General features: G+C 36.9%; 1 protein-coding gene across 2 annotated transcripts; it reads left to right on the top strand.

Annotated features, from left to right (window-relative positions):
- Positions 1-1,583: 1,583 nt before the first annotated feature.
- LYVE1 (lymphatic vessel endothelial hyaluronan receptor 1) lies at positions 1,584-14,101 on the top strand. 2 transcript variants are annotated; one of them, XM_075163174.1, is made up of 7 exons: positions 1,584-1,910; positions 6,428-6,587; positions 6,694-6,833; positions 9,954-10,253; positions 11,043-11,121; positions 11,867-11,993; positions 13,299-14,101. In XM_075163174.1, the coding sequence occupies exons 1-7, from the start codon at positions 1,829-1,831 to the stop codon at positions 13,404-13,406; spliced, it is 996 nt and encodes a 331-aa protein (XP_075019275.1). In that variant the 5' UTR covers positions 1,584-1,828; the 3' UTR covers positions 13,407-14,101. The 2 variants fall into 2 exon arrangements, with proteins under 2 accessions (XP_075019275.1, XP_075019277.1); XM_075163176.1 differs by lacking the exon at positions 13,299-14,101 and having other exon boundaries at positions 1,586-1,910; positions 11,867-13,292.
- The last annotated feature ends 219 nt before the right edge of the window (positions 14,102-14,320 follow it).

Raw genomic sequence — 14,320 nt, 5'->3', positions numbered from 1 at the left:
AGAGCTACAGAGTAACTATTAGTTTCTGCTCCTGCATTGTAAATGCAAGTGAATCCACTTAGAACTTGCTTCAGTGAGAGTAAGTCTGGTTACAGTATTTCAGATTGCCATCACTTTGTAGAGGCAGGTAAGTACAACACAGCAAAGGAGTGAACAGAAATTGGAGCAAGAAATTTGTCTTAAGATCTCAAGGAGCTTTACCAACATTCAGTTCCAAACCACAGCCCAAACACAAACCAATTTTCATTTCTTTATTGCTAATGGAGACATCATTTCATCAACCCACAGCATTCTCAGCCCTATAGATGCTTGTCTATGTTATAGTATACCCATAGCAATGTTATATGCTGCTGTAAGAGATTGGGTCTGTGCCCAGGTAAAAGTGAATACTATCTTAATATATTAAGTGGGAACTTTCTACAATGCAAACCGCAGTTTGAAGAGGTAGCTACTGTTACACTTGTGTTTACAGGACCTTGAAAACAGCCTGGGGATGTAGAACACCTAAAAGTTTACTGAATCACAAACTGAACATGATGTAATAAAATCATCCAGTTGCAAAAAAAGGCTCATACCATTCTGAACTGTATAAGCAGGTAAAGTAATTTATTAATCAGTACTTGGCATTGGCAAGGGCCCAGCTAGAGAGAAAGAGTGAGCAAGCTGGGTTTTCTTAGCTGAAAGAAAAGTGGGAACAGAGGCATAACCCTTTAAATACATCAGATTGTTGCAAAACATAAAGGAATAAACTATTCTCCATGTCCATTTCCAACAGGAAAAGAAGTGATAGGTTTACAGCACGGTCTGGGTAAGTCAGTTTAGACTAGGGAATACCTTTTAACAGTAAAGGACAGTGAAGCACTGGAATAGAGTAGAGCATTTGTGGAAATGTTAGGAATTTGTCACTGGAAGTCTTTAAGAACAGGTTAGACAAACATCTGTCAGGAATAACATAAATACAGCTGATACTACTGACAGTAAAGAGAACTAGCTGATCTCTTGAACTCCATTCCTGCTCTATGTTTGTTGGAATCTGCAAAAAAATTGTTTCTTTGCTAAGACTCATGAAGGTTTTCTAAGTTATAGCTGTGAGGATCATCAGTGTTTTGAATCAGTCTATTGGAATCATTGTTTGTTGGAACTTCACAAAAAGCAGCAGTGAAGGGACTGGCTCCCACCTCTGTCCCTACAGTCTCACAAGGAATCCCATTTACGGTAGTGTATCTCCAAATCTGTTTAAAACTAGGTATCATATTATCTCTGTGTTATGTATGGGACCTATTTTTGCATTGGAACTCTAAGGCAAAGGAAGGTAAAAGTACTACATCAAGACAAATAGAATAGTGGGGAATGGATGCCCTTCCAATTCCAAAAGAAAAATCCTGCCTGGCATGCTGTGATATAATAGAGAATTCATTTTATTTACTAGATGAATATACAACATGAGTAATGACCTGTTAATCAGTAAAACAGGAAAAAACAGCAAAAGAAAAACTTCTTTCAAAGTGTTTACTGACTTAGCAGTCTAACAGTCTTATCTCCCTTCCTCAGCTGTGTTTTCTGAGTCAGCAGTAGTTAAATTTTCCAGCAAGTCCTACATGAAAGAAAGTGTAAAGGGTGATTAGGGATTTCCAGTCAGTGACCTCACCTTTGAGTGGGACAGTCGCCACATTTGCTCTGACATTCTTTCTATGAAGCAGTGCAGTGACAGCTGAAGTTGCTTTCAAGAAGTCATCTCAAAGGTGGTCTGACAGTATCCAATACCTTAACTTTTCTTAGCACAGGAGACAAATCACCTTGAATTTCTTAATTTTCCAAGTTGGTGACAATGGCAACCTATTTTGGAGTTACCTCAGCAGTGTTTTTCATCTGGGTTATGACATTCATGGCTCAAAATTACTTTATAACAGGTATGTAAAGTTCCACTTTTTAAAGTCTCCTAGTTGAACAGTAAAGTACTTTAAAAAGTAGCTAGATTTGCAAACAATAATGGGGGGAAGGGAGCGTGTGTAAATGTGTTTCGGGCATAGGAAACCACAGGGTTTTGAGAATACAGTGCAATGAAAGATACTCTAGCATATAGGGGAACTTTCATTGTTAATCTAACTTAATTCTGTCTAAATGTTGTAGCATTAATGTCTGAATGCTACAGAACTGCTTGTTTTAAAGATTTGGTATTGCATTTAGGATTAAGTTCAGATCTATTGAAATGTATTTTATTTTGTATTATTTAAAATACCACAGCAAACAGTTTTGTACGATCCTCAGAGAGCAAAATATGCATGAAACCAGTTCTGTGCTTCTGTGATAAAATGCTATCTTTAATGCAACGTGTTAATTAATTAATTAACTCCGGTTAATACAGTGCAAAAGTTCCTATTTTGTATAAACTATCTGTTCGAAAAAATTAACATAGGGAATTGCCAACATCAACTTTATCACACAGTTCTTAAATAACCCTCCTCCCTCAAACATTATTATATGAACCATTTTTTCAATCAGGGGCATATAATACCCCTTTTTCTATACGTTAGTGAAATTTGAATGTCTTCTTCAAATTCCACGATCAACTTGATGCAATCTATTCTAACTGCAGTAGCTACTAGGATATCTGCAGATACTCAATGTGCATCAGGTGTTTCCAGATGTTTCACTGTAATTTGCAAGGAGTAAATATTTGTTCTACCTATATAAAAGAACATACACCATTGTTGCAGACAATTGAATTTCTTATCTACTGAAAGGCTTCTGAAGAAAACCTGGACTGAGTGAATTAGATGCTCAACTCAAGTCCTATTGAAATTCCACAGGATTGGAGTACCTAACAACAGTAGTCTCCTCCAGCAATTCCAACCACTGAATAATTTTTACTGGGGAAATGGAGAGCTTGAGTCTTAAGACTATTCTTCGAGCTGTTAGGACCCCCCTTAGTTCACCTCCAAGCCTCCCTTGGGGTACCTGCTCATGCACTCTCTGCTCATTGGTCCAAGAGCTCCAGTTAAGCTCAGGGCTGATATCCAGCTGTGTCTTTGAGCTGTGTTGTAGCATGCCCTGTCACCTCCTGTACTGACTGGGCTTCATGGATGGACTCTGGACTTAGATTGTAGGTAGCCTTGTCTCCAGGATGGACTTCAGGCATGTGTTATAGGTAGCATCATCATCTGCTGTTCCCAAATGGACTTTCTGGATGAACTCTGCACCTGACTCATTGTCTTGCTTTCTCTGGGGCTGCCAGTGAAACCTGCCACTGTCACCACTGTCCTGTTCAGGTGCTGTGGGACTGTGCACTGGTCAGTGAGGGCACTGTCCTGCCTGTGCTGTTTTCACCCTCAGCTCCTGGCTCCTCTTTCCTTGTGGAACAGCATCATTCTTGCTGCTCCCTGACATCAGCAGCCAAAGGAAACTCTCTGTAATAAATCAGAGTGAAGGCTTGGCGGAAAGCAAAAAGATAAACAACAGCTTCCCCAAAAAAGCAAGAAGAGAACTAATGCACAATAAAGCCAATACCTGTGGCTTACGAAAATTGAACAATTTTCTTCCTTTGACAACTTTGTCTTGTTGTGAGATTCTTCTGTCTAGGTCTTCCCACCTTTCTCAGTAAAACAGATTTTTCACACAAGACCCAAATACTGAGGAGAATGTCCCACTATTAGTAGGTTAGCTAAATAGAGCAAAGCTTAAAGTACAGCTATGTGCAGCTTGTGGACCAAAAAGTATAATATGATTCTAAAGGATTAGTCTGTCTCTTGTACAAACTCAGTCATCTTTAGAACAGAGTTCAGAGGTGATTTAAGAAGTGATAAAAAGACTTGAAGAGGCTACTGTTCTCTTTCCGGATTTCTTCCTTATGCTGTAAAACCATCTGGAATTGAGATTGAAGCTGATAACTTTTCCAAAACATTCCTTTTACTTCACCATTTTGTTTTAAAAGGCTTAGCGAATTCTAACTTTGGTCCATGTTCTACAGTCACTTTTCTTATCACTTAAGACTTAATTTTCTGGTACTGAATTTTTATATTATGCTATGTATCTATCATGCAATTCTCATGTAAAAATATTTGTCCTGTAATTGAATGACTAAAGACTGTAACAGTTTACAAGTATCTAGGCAACTTTCTAAGGTTTCAGGAAATTCACTCAGTCAGCTGCTCAGCTTTATTTGAAATTTGTAAAGTTGGTCATTGAGAAACTTTCACTCTCAACATTACATTTTTTAAAAGTTGTATTAGCTCAAATATAAACACAGGAAAAGAATTGACTAAGTAAGCAATAAGAGTCAGAGTGAAGTCTGAGCCTAAAAAGTAATAAGGGGAGAAAGGAATTAGGCATAAACCCTAAAGGAGGAGTGGGGTCTTGAACACTAAGAAAGAGGAATGGGGATGTGCCTCAGCAGCTGAGACAGGGAGTTATTCAGGAAACAAGAAACGATTCTCAAGAGGACCAGAAGAGTTGCCTGTTAGCAAAAGGGAATCAAGAAAACTTAACACTGGAAGACCTAGAATAGACTAGACTAGACTATGTCATTTGGAAGGGACCTACAATGATCATCTAGTCCAACTGCCTGACCAATTCAGGGCTGACCAAGTTAAAGCATGTCGTTAAGGGCATTGTCCAAATGCCTCTTAAACACTGACAGGCTTGGGGCATCGACCATCTCTCTAGGAAGCCTGTTCCAATGTTTGACCTCTGTGACACAGAAGTACTTTGGCCAAAATGAAGACATACAAGAGGACATTCAAGAAGACAGGCTGGCTGAAAGAAAGAAATTTGACAGTATGAATCATCTTCACACTGGGACTACTTGGATAGACTTGAGGTCCTTGACACCTACACACACATCTTCACTGAGCAACAGGGCTTCTCTGCATCCTCATGCAATATGTTTGGGGTTGTCTTATGTTCAAGTCAGGGCTGGATGCAGCCACGAGTTGCCTATGGGGACTGCTCAAGTATTCAGTGGCTCACCTGCCATGTGACTGGGTCTACACCATACCAGGAAGTGTTAATGGGAGGCCACAGCCTCCATCGCTGCTGAGATAAATCCACCTAATTCAATGATTGCTCTACCAAACATTTAAGTCCAATTAAACTAAATGTAAGGACAGCAGGGATGCATCTTTTTCCAGAAGCCATTTCCAACCCCACCACACCCAGTGGGAGCAGGAGTGAAAAGCCTGCATTTCTTTTAGCATTCCACACAAGCTTAGTCATCTTTTTATCCCCTTCTCATCATGGGAGTGGCTTGGCTGCTAGTTCTATCTTTTCATTCATAAAATCCAATTTAACCACTCTTGCTAAGAAGTCATGTGGTGGATCTGCAGGCATGGCTTCATCCTGCCTTGAGAGTTTGTGGATTGCCTGTATTCTGATGCATAGATTTTATGAAGTATTTGTTAGTGTACATACCTGGTGAGCACACAGTCTGAAAAGCATATTGAGCAAGGAATTGACACTTGTGGCTGTTGGTTACCTAAAATGTTTGCAATGAAATGTTGAAATGTTTCATTTAATATGGCAATTACTGTATGTAACTCAAAAAGAAAAAATGTTTTTTCTAGTATATGCTTCCAGTGAAATATGGAGGCAAAAGAGTAACATCCTTTTTTCTTGTCTGTGTCACATCCTGAATTCTGTCGTATGTCCTTAACACAGGCTAAGAAAAGTAGAGCAGGTGTAATCAGACCTAAGATTTCCTGGTGCAGGTGTCATGAATAGCGTGCCAGCTGTGGCCATCTAAAAAAGCTGGATGAACTGCCTATGGAGGAGGAATGAGGAAAAGTGTCATAAATTCACCTGGCCTATCCCTTTTTCCTGCTGCCTGCCAAGCACTCAGTAAATTGAACACTTAACACAGTAGTTGGGGGGTGGAAACATCATGCCAAGCTGGAAAAAAAAGATATACATTTAGGAGGAATAAGAAACATAAAGAATGATAAAAACTTTATAGACATATTTTTTTACTGGTGTATTAATTCCATGAAAAATTACGTATAATACCTTTGATAGAACTCATATTGGTAAGAGTGGTCTACTGACAGAATCAGTGCCTCCATGCAACTGTTAGTTTCATCATTTTAATTTAAAAAAAAAGGAAAAAAACCTATCTGATTACTCTTCCCATTTTGCATGAATAAGTATGACAAATAAGAGTGTCTTTAGTAAGAAACTGACTCCAGGTAATAACTCAAACGCCAACTGTATATGCATTTAGTCTAAGCCAAACCTCTTGAAATTCTAGACTATTGTGTCAAGAAAATATGTTCTATTTTTAAAGTATGTATTTTTTGCTAGAAATTAGTTTTCTGCTATCCTCAAGCTAGAAACTTTTAACAATGTTCAATTCAGTTGAAAGTGATCTTAAATTCTTCATGAGGAATAAATGTTAATATTCAAATACTAATCTTGAATATTTATGTCTAAATTACAGGTTCCATTCTTTCACCCTGCAGGATCACAGGTGTAGGAATTTATCTTGAGGAGAAAGTGAATTTCTCAGAAGCAAGTAATGCATGTAATCAACTGAATCTACAACTGGCAAGTAAAGACCAAGTTGAAAAGGCTTTGAAACATGGCTTTGAAACATGCAGGTATATGACATCAGTTAGTGTCTCATTACCTTTAGTGAATGCCTTTACACACATCTGAGGCTGGTGATAAATCTAATATTACACAGACTGATGTTTTTTATTGTAGCTATGGATGGGTGAAAGATGGATTGGTTGTCATTCCTCGGATAACATCCAACAAGAAATGTGGTAAGGGCAACGTTGGACTAGTGCCATGGTATGCTGAATCCTTTAAAACATTTAAGGTTTACTGCTTCAATTCCTCAGGTATGTAAGCATGACAACTACATTTTCGTGTTTTGGTTTGGTTTTTATTATTTTTTTAATATCTGTGGGAAAAAATCATAACAAGTGAGTGAGTTCTTATAATTTGTTGGCCCTTTCCCCCCAGTCTTAAATGTTGTCAAGCTGTACTTAGCTCTGTAGGGGAAAAAAGCTTCCAAGAAATACAGAAGATCAATTCAGTTAATCCGAATTAATAATTCAGTGCTGCCATGAAAACTCTTGAGAAGAGTTGCTTTTACCATTCTGTAATGTTGACACAATGCTGTTAATATGTTTTGATTATTTAGGCATGTTAATTTGAAAGAGGGTAATTGAATCTTTAACCAGGGTGTCTGTGTGTGGTGTGTGTTTTCTTGCGAAAAGACCAAGAGTGGGGTACTTCAGGAAAAGTTGAACGTTTTTTGATAAACGGAAATGTATCCATTAAACTAAATTAAAATATAAGCTAGAACAGCTGAGAGACCATAAAATTAACTAGATTACCAATCTATTATCAGTAAAATCAAACAGCTTCCTTTAATGTGCATCATCCTATGTGTGAAAAGACCTGTCCTTCCCCTCATTCTTGACTGTCTATTCCCAGATTGAAGATACAACAGTGGAACTTGGGCCTTGATATAAGTTAGATCTTCTCAGCACAGTAGATCAGTATTGTTTCTTAATGACTTCTGTGGTATTAACTAAAAATAAGTATTTAACTAGAGGCATTGTGTTCCTGCTAGTGCCCCATATCTATGGTTATTATATAACAACTATCCCAATAATTAGACCATATACAGGATCAATAAATTATTTCTAATCAGTCCCTAAACCTTGCCAATGAGTTTTAGATAACAAGTGCAAGAGATTATGTATGAAATCCTGAAATTTTCCAAGAAAGATGTTTGAACAAGGGTTGGAAAAAGCAGGAGAAAGATGGATATGCAAGATACGCCCATGCAAAGATAAAAAGACCTAAGACCATGTCTGGTGACTGTGAACATTGGAGCTTACGAAGAGACTGAGGATAAAGCTGTTAGGGAGAAGGCCGTGCCTTCACCAGTGGGACTTTGTTCATGATCCTGGGCCATTTTAGTGAAGGAGGGTAGGTAATATAAGTAGTCCGCTTACAAAGTGTCTGACTGCTGATAAGAAAGCACTGCAAAGAGAAAGCACCATTAAAAATTGATTTATCACCTAACCTGTAAAGTTAAAAATTACATGATTGGGCTAACTTAGTTTTTCTCTACAGTCCATAGCTTTTATTGATGAATGCACAGGTGAATTAGTGCTCGGGCAACATGCTCTGAAAGAGGCTGCTCCTATTGGTACTTCTGTTCCTATGCAACATGGTGTTTCAGTGCATGAGATATAGAATCATAGAATCATACAGGTTGGAAAAGACCTCTAAGATCATCGTGTCCAACCGTCAACCCAACACCACCATGCCCTCTACACCATGTCCCTAAGGGCCTCATCTACACGTCTTTTAAATACCTCCAGGGATGGTGACTCCACCACTTCCCTGGGCAGCCTGTTCCAAGGCCTGACCACTCTTTCAGTAAAGAAATTTTTCCTAATGTTCAATCTAAACCTCCCTTGGCGCAACTTGAGGCCATTTCCTCTCGTCCTATCGCTAGTTACTTGGCAGAAGAGACCAACACCCACCTCGCTACAACCTCCTTTCAGGTAGTTGTGGAGCGCGATGAGGTCTCCCCTCAGCCTCCTCTTCTCCAGGCTAAACAACCCCAGTTCCCTCAGCCGCTCCTCATAAGACTTGTGCTCCAGGCCCTTCACCAGCTTCGTTGCCCTCCTCTGGACACGCTCCAGCACCTCCATGTCCTTCTTGTAGTGAGGGGCCCAAAACTGAACACAATATTCGAGGTGCGGCCTCACCAGTGCCGAGTACAGGGGGATGATCACCTCCCTACTCCTGCTGGCCACACTATATATGTCATTCTGCCTCAGAAACATTGGGTAGGTTGGGTAATGCTAAGGAATTAGCAAGTAATTCCAAATTACTTGCTTTGTTTAGCTTTAATTTAAAAAAATTGTAGTTACAGTATGTGAAGAAAGTTAAGCTTGCCAAATGGTTAGAAAATAATGTATATTTAATATTGACATGATTCTGCATTTCTTTATCTTAATTGCCAAATTGTTGCCTGTTCTAGCCATTTCTTACCCAAAATATTTGGCAGAAGTTCATTCTGTCAATTTTCTTTGTGCCAAAGAAATGCCAAAATCACTTGAAAACTGTAGTGGAAAAAGTAAAAAGCCCCTGCCATTTAGCTTTTCATTCCGTGAATGTAACTGCGTCATCAGACTTCCCATGGGGATTCATTTGGAGAACAGTACTTACGCCGTTTCCTTGTTATTTATGTTGTAATCTGCTTGTTACTTCAGTGAAATTTTTATAGCTTTACAGAATATAGAACTTCACTAGAAAAGAAGAATTTTCACATTTTCACGAGCCTGATTCAGAACTCAGCTTTTCCATTTAATATAAAAGTCCACTTGCACCCACATTTTTATATAGACAACATTCACATCATTTAAATGACTTAATTTCTAGGTGTGCCTGAAGTTTGTTTCTTTCTAGCCTCCATTAGAATCGTGTCACTTTTTATCTCACACTGGTGCCTGGTTTACCTGAAAGTTTTATGGGCTACTTTGTTTCCAGGAAATCAAAGTAGTGTTCCAAGTATCAACAATGCCTGCGTATGTTTTGAACATATACATAATATAATGGAAATATTTTTTAATCTTGGATCTGCAGTTGTCTCCTGCTCTGCAGGAGGTTATGGTATTGGTTTTTATATGCATTATTGCATATAAAAGTACTTTTCAGGAGGAATCTTGTCATTGATATGCAATTATAAAATGAGCGCCACACTTGCTCAAATAAGTGTTTAACTATGCGAGTAATGATAAAAGGTGCATAATCTGGGTTGTAGCCACATGTTTGAAATAGGCATGCCTGATTTTGGTAAAGCTTTTGTGAATAAACAAATAATAATTTTCATAAGGGACTGACTGAGGAACCATTTCAATAAACATGTGTGTACAGTAATTACAAAACTAACATCGAACACAACTCTTATGTATTTTCTTTTTCTGCTGCAGATATTCAGATTAATTCATGTAAACCAGATCCAACTACAACCATACTACCTTCATCAAGTGCACCAATGGACTTAACTGCATATTCAGTCTCTGATTTGACTGAGAACATCACAGCAGCGCCCAATGCGACTGAGTCAGAACAATCCCTGAAAAATATAAAATTTCGCGTAATATGTATAACTGAAACTATATTACCAACAGAGGGGACTACTACAAAAATGCCGGAGGAATACTCACCAATTGACTCTCCTAACTACACTTCCCATGCTGCCTTTAAGAATGATGCCATTGTCTTTGGAGGTAAAGGCAATATATGATAGCTATTTAATCAGAAAAGCTAGTTAAGTAGATGTTAGTAGTAAAACTGTTTACTGCTATTTTTGTTTGCTACTCCAGCATCCATTTTTATATAGATGAACCTGGAGGCAGAATAGGAGTGTTACGGTTTTGCAAAAGCAAAGCTTGTAAGACAGAGGATTTTAAAATAATTTTTAAGTAAAAGTAAGATCTTATTTTATACTTTTTGATAATTTTTTTATATTAAATGGTGGAAGTTCATTCTGGTTAATGTGACTTGGGATAAATACATTTCTGAGAAAGTCTTAGCAAATACCATGTGCTCAGAGTAATGGAAAACTCAGCAGGCTCTTAAAAACAAAAGCCAAGAAAGTTTTAAGGAGAATTGTTGTTCTCCAAATACGGAGGTGTTCTCGAGATATGAGGTGTGAATAAGTAATCCTAATATACAGCAACTGAGAAATAGACTAAATATGAGGAAAAGCATTCTAACTGTAAGGATAGTTAATCACAAAAATGTGTTCCCTAGGCAGGTTGTAAAAACCCTCCAATGAGCAGAGTAGACAAACAAATGTCAGGGATTGTCTAAATACCTATTTTAGTCTTTCTTGAAAATTGAGCAGGAGTAACTAACCTTTTGAGATTCCTAATACCTCTATTCTTGAGCTGATGTGTTTGTACCTCTTACACTAGGCTGGTTTTGGAACAATCTGGATTTATGCTTATGAGCCCTTAGAAAGTCAGAGTTAAGTACATATAAAAACTCTATGCTTACCTCAGTTTTATCCCTAGGTATCCCCACTGCACTTCTTGTACTGGCAGTCATCTTCTTCATTATTTCAGTTGTTCTAGCAGTCTGCTATATCAAAAAGTAAGTTTTTTCTTTTTTTTTTCTCTTGGACTGAGTTAACTCCTAGAGTACAACCAATGACTATTTTAAACATATAGCTAGAGAGCAGATAAGTAATGATAATGACATAACAGTGTAGCACAAAGAACAAAATCTTAAACCTTGCTGTTATGCAGATAAAGTTAGTTGTTGATGTTGCCATTCCCTGCTTTAGGAAAGGAACCAAAGACAAATATTGCCTATTTTTAGTAGTCAGTCATGCCTAGTGTGAAACATTTCCAAGTGTGCCAAAACAGCAACACTGAAGTGTGCATCTGTTTGTACATAAGCCTGTTTATGCAGTTTTATTCTTGTTTCTTTCAATGTCAGACTCAAGGTAAAAGTTTTTATTCTTGGACTATGATTGTGTTCAGAAAAAAAAAATCGTTGAGCTTGTTTGTCACGCGTAAAGATCTTCAACACAATGCATCATTAAATCATATCAAAAAGTTGTGGGCATTTCTCACATCCTAGCCCAGATAGCTTTATCGTTATGTACCACAAATCCTGAATATACACTGTTTTTTAAAAAAAATACAAAAATATTTCTTTAAAAAGCACACTGCTTGAAAAAGCACAATGATCTATTATGCCACTATTCTCTATGAGACTTTTGCTTGAGTGTGGCAAAGAAAGTTAATTCTAGGTATTTTTCACTTTATTTCTTGAGTGATACTACCAAACTATGTCACTGTTTCTGCTTTACTATCCTTTTTTCTATTTAAAGGTACAAGAAAACCTTCCCATTTTCAAACAAGAATCAGAAAAAAGAAATGGTTGAAACTACTGCTCTCAAAGAGGCTAAGTCAAATGACAAAACACCTGAGAAAGAAACAAAGAATAATGGAAAAAAGGTAGAAGAGTCTAAAACCAAGCCTGAGGCCACAGTAAAATGTCTAGAAGCAGAAGTTTAAGGGGAAGAATGTACACTTCCTGATAGAAATATAAAATGAAGCACACAGAACTTAGCAATGCTTTTAAACATGGGTGATTGTAAATACTCATGAATGAATATTTTCTCTATCTTAACATAGGAAAACTTGGGGTTTTTAATAATTACATCTTTAGCTATAATTGCTCTTGCAGAAGAACATGGTATCTTATTTACTTGAAATAAATAAAAAATCCATATTACAGCGTATTTTTCATCTTTAGTAAAGAAGTAATTAGGAATATGCTATTAACGACATGCAGTGTGTTAACTATTTGCATGGAATTCAGATCAATATATAATGAAAAGGTTTTTTTTATCTGGCTGGATGATGTCTGCTAACTTAATGTCTAAAATAAAATGATGATATTATAGCTCTTCCTCATGTAGATTAGCTTATTTCCATTAAGCAGTTGCATACTGTTTTAAAAATTCTGTTTACAAACAGAAGAAATTAGTCTGTTTACAAATGAGTAAAAAAATCAAAGGATCAACCCACTATCATTCAAATACCCAAGGAAGGGTACAAAGATGCTGATGTTTATATATATACAGCAATGAATAACTTTTTTAGATATCTTCATATCATAATTTACTGTTTTATTTATTAAAACCTGTTTCATTCTTCTGCATCAGACATTTGACAGGGGAAAAAAAAACCTTGAACTGTATCTCAACAGTTATATTTAAGATCTTTTGTGTATATTTAAGTGTCGCTTTCATAATAAAGATCACAAGTGGTATGGGACGTTTACAGTACTTCATAAAAAAAAAAATATGGTAGATATGCTTGTCTGGACAATTTATTCTCATGAAAACTGTCTCACAGTAAAAAGAGCTCATATAACCTTAATGTTACAGAAGTAATTAGTTGTTATGAAAGAACAACACTAGCAATTTATCAAATATTTTCTTGAATAAGTGGTTTGGATAACTTATTTTTATATGTGAAGGAGGTTATTATGGCAAAGAAAGTTTCTTTTTAGATCAAGCAGATTGAAAAACATAGTCTTAAATAAAATAGCAATAGAACTGTTCACCTATATTGTGGCTTCTACAGTGTAGGATGCTGGGTTATGAACTTTCATTTTTTTGATTCACAGAAATTTAAAAATCGCCCAGTATATATTCCAGTAGATAGTGAGTTACAGTGTATTGCTAATAGCATAATTAGAGATCCTTGTGTTGTTTTTTGTTTTTTCTCTCTCTCTCTTTTTTTTTTTGATAGCTCAGAAATATTTCATGGCTCCAAGTGTTGATACGCAGTCCACCACTGCCATTAAAGCTGTACTACTGCAGAAAGACTGTGATTCAGTACAGCTCTAAAAACCACTAATTTCAGATGTCCATTAACAGAATTTCAGAAGAAAAATGTGTAACAGAGGAAAGCACTAGATACAGCCTTCCCACTCAGTTAAGTAATTCCTCTCTTGCAAAATACTGCAGTAATGCCACACATCTCTCCTGGCAACCTGAATGAAACCACTCTATGCCGTGTGAGCGGTGAGAGTAGACAGCAGAAATAAGGCCATCAGGAAAGGCCACAGCCAACAGTTGTCATGACGGTGTCAGAATAGCTTAAGGACACAGGAAATGCTAGTGGATTCCAGGTAGTTTTGGGCTTTTTTGTGACATATTACAATTTCCGTTCTGCCTCTCTTTTCCATGTTTTAGAGATTAGAAATTGCTTGTTTCTCTGTTCTTTTCCACACCACTAAGAGATAATTATCTATCACTTCTTTTACTCTCCTACTAATAATACCTCTATTCCACAGGTATCAACTTCGTTTTCTCTCAGATTATCTCATTCACACCTAAAGTTGTTCAGAAAATTGTTCTCTAGTTCCACTCTGGCTGGAAGTTTGTTGCTTCTGTTTTAGATCTAAATATGGGCTTTTTTCGCCCTGAAGTGTTTACTTTCTAAGAAATCTATACTAGCTGATATAATAATAGCTGATATAATATTGCCTTAACCTATGTCTTATTACACTGTTCTGTATGTAATAAAAGCTATCTATAAGTAATAATCAAGTACTGTATTTGATATTGTCTGTATATAATGAGTATTATTCAGTCACATTTGAATTAATACAAAATTTCTTGCTCACTTTTTAATAGAATTGCAATGGATGTACCACTACAAAGCAAACAGGAAACATTTATTTAAGTTCTAGACAGAAAGTGTCAAAAAACCAAACACTTAACTTGTAGTAGCAGAAACTAAAGAGAAATTCTTCATTATGTTTCTGA

The sequence above is a fragment of the Calonectris borealis genome, chromosome 14 (genome assembly GCF_964195595.1).
Source record: "Calonectris borealis chromosome 14, bCalBor7.hap1.2, whole genome shotgun sequence".
Classification (NCBI taxonomy): domain Eukaryota; kingdom Metazoa; phylum Chordata; class Aves; order Procellariiformes; family Procellariidae; genus Calonectris; species Calonectris borealis.
Note: the sequence above shows the minus strand (reverse complement) of the source record. Positions and strands in the feature narration are given on the sequence as shown.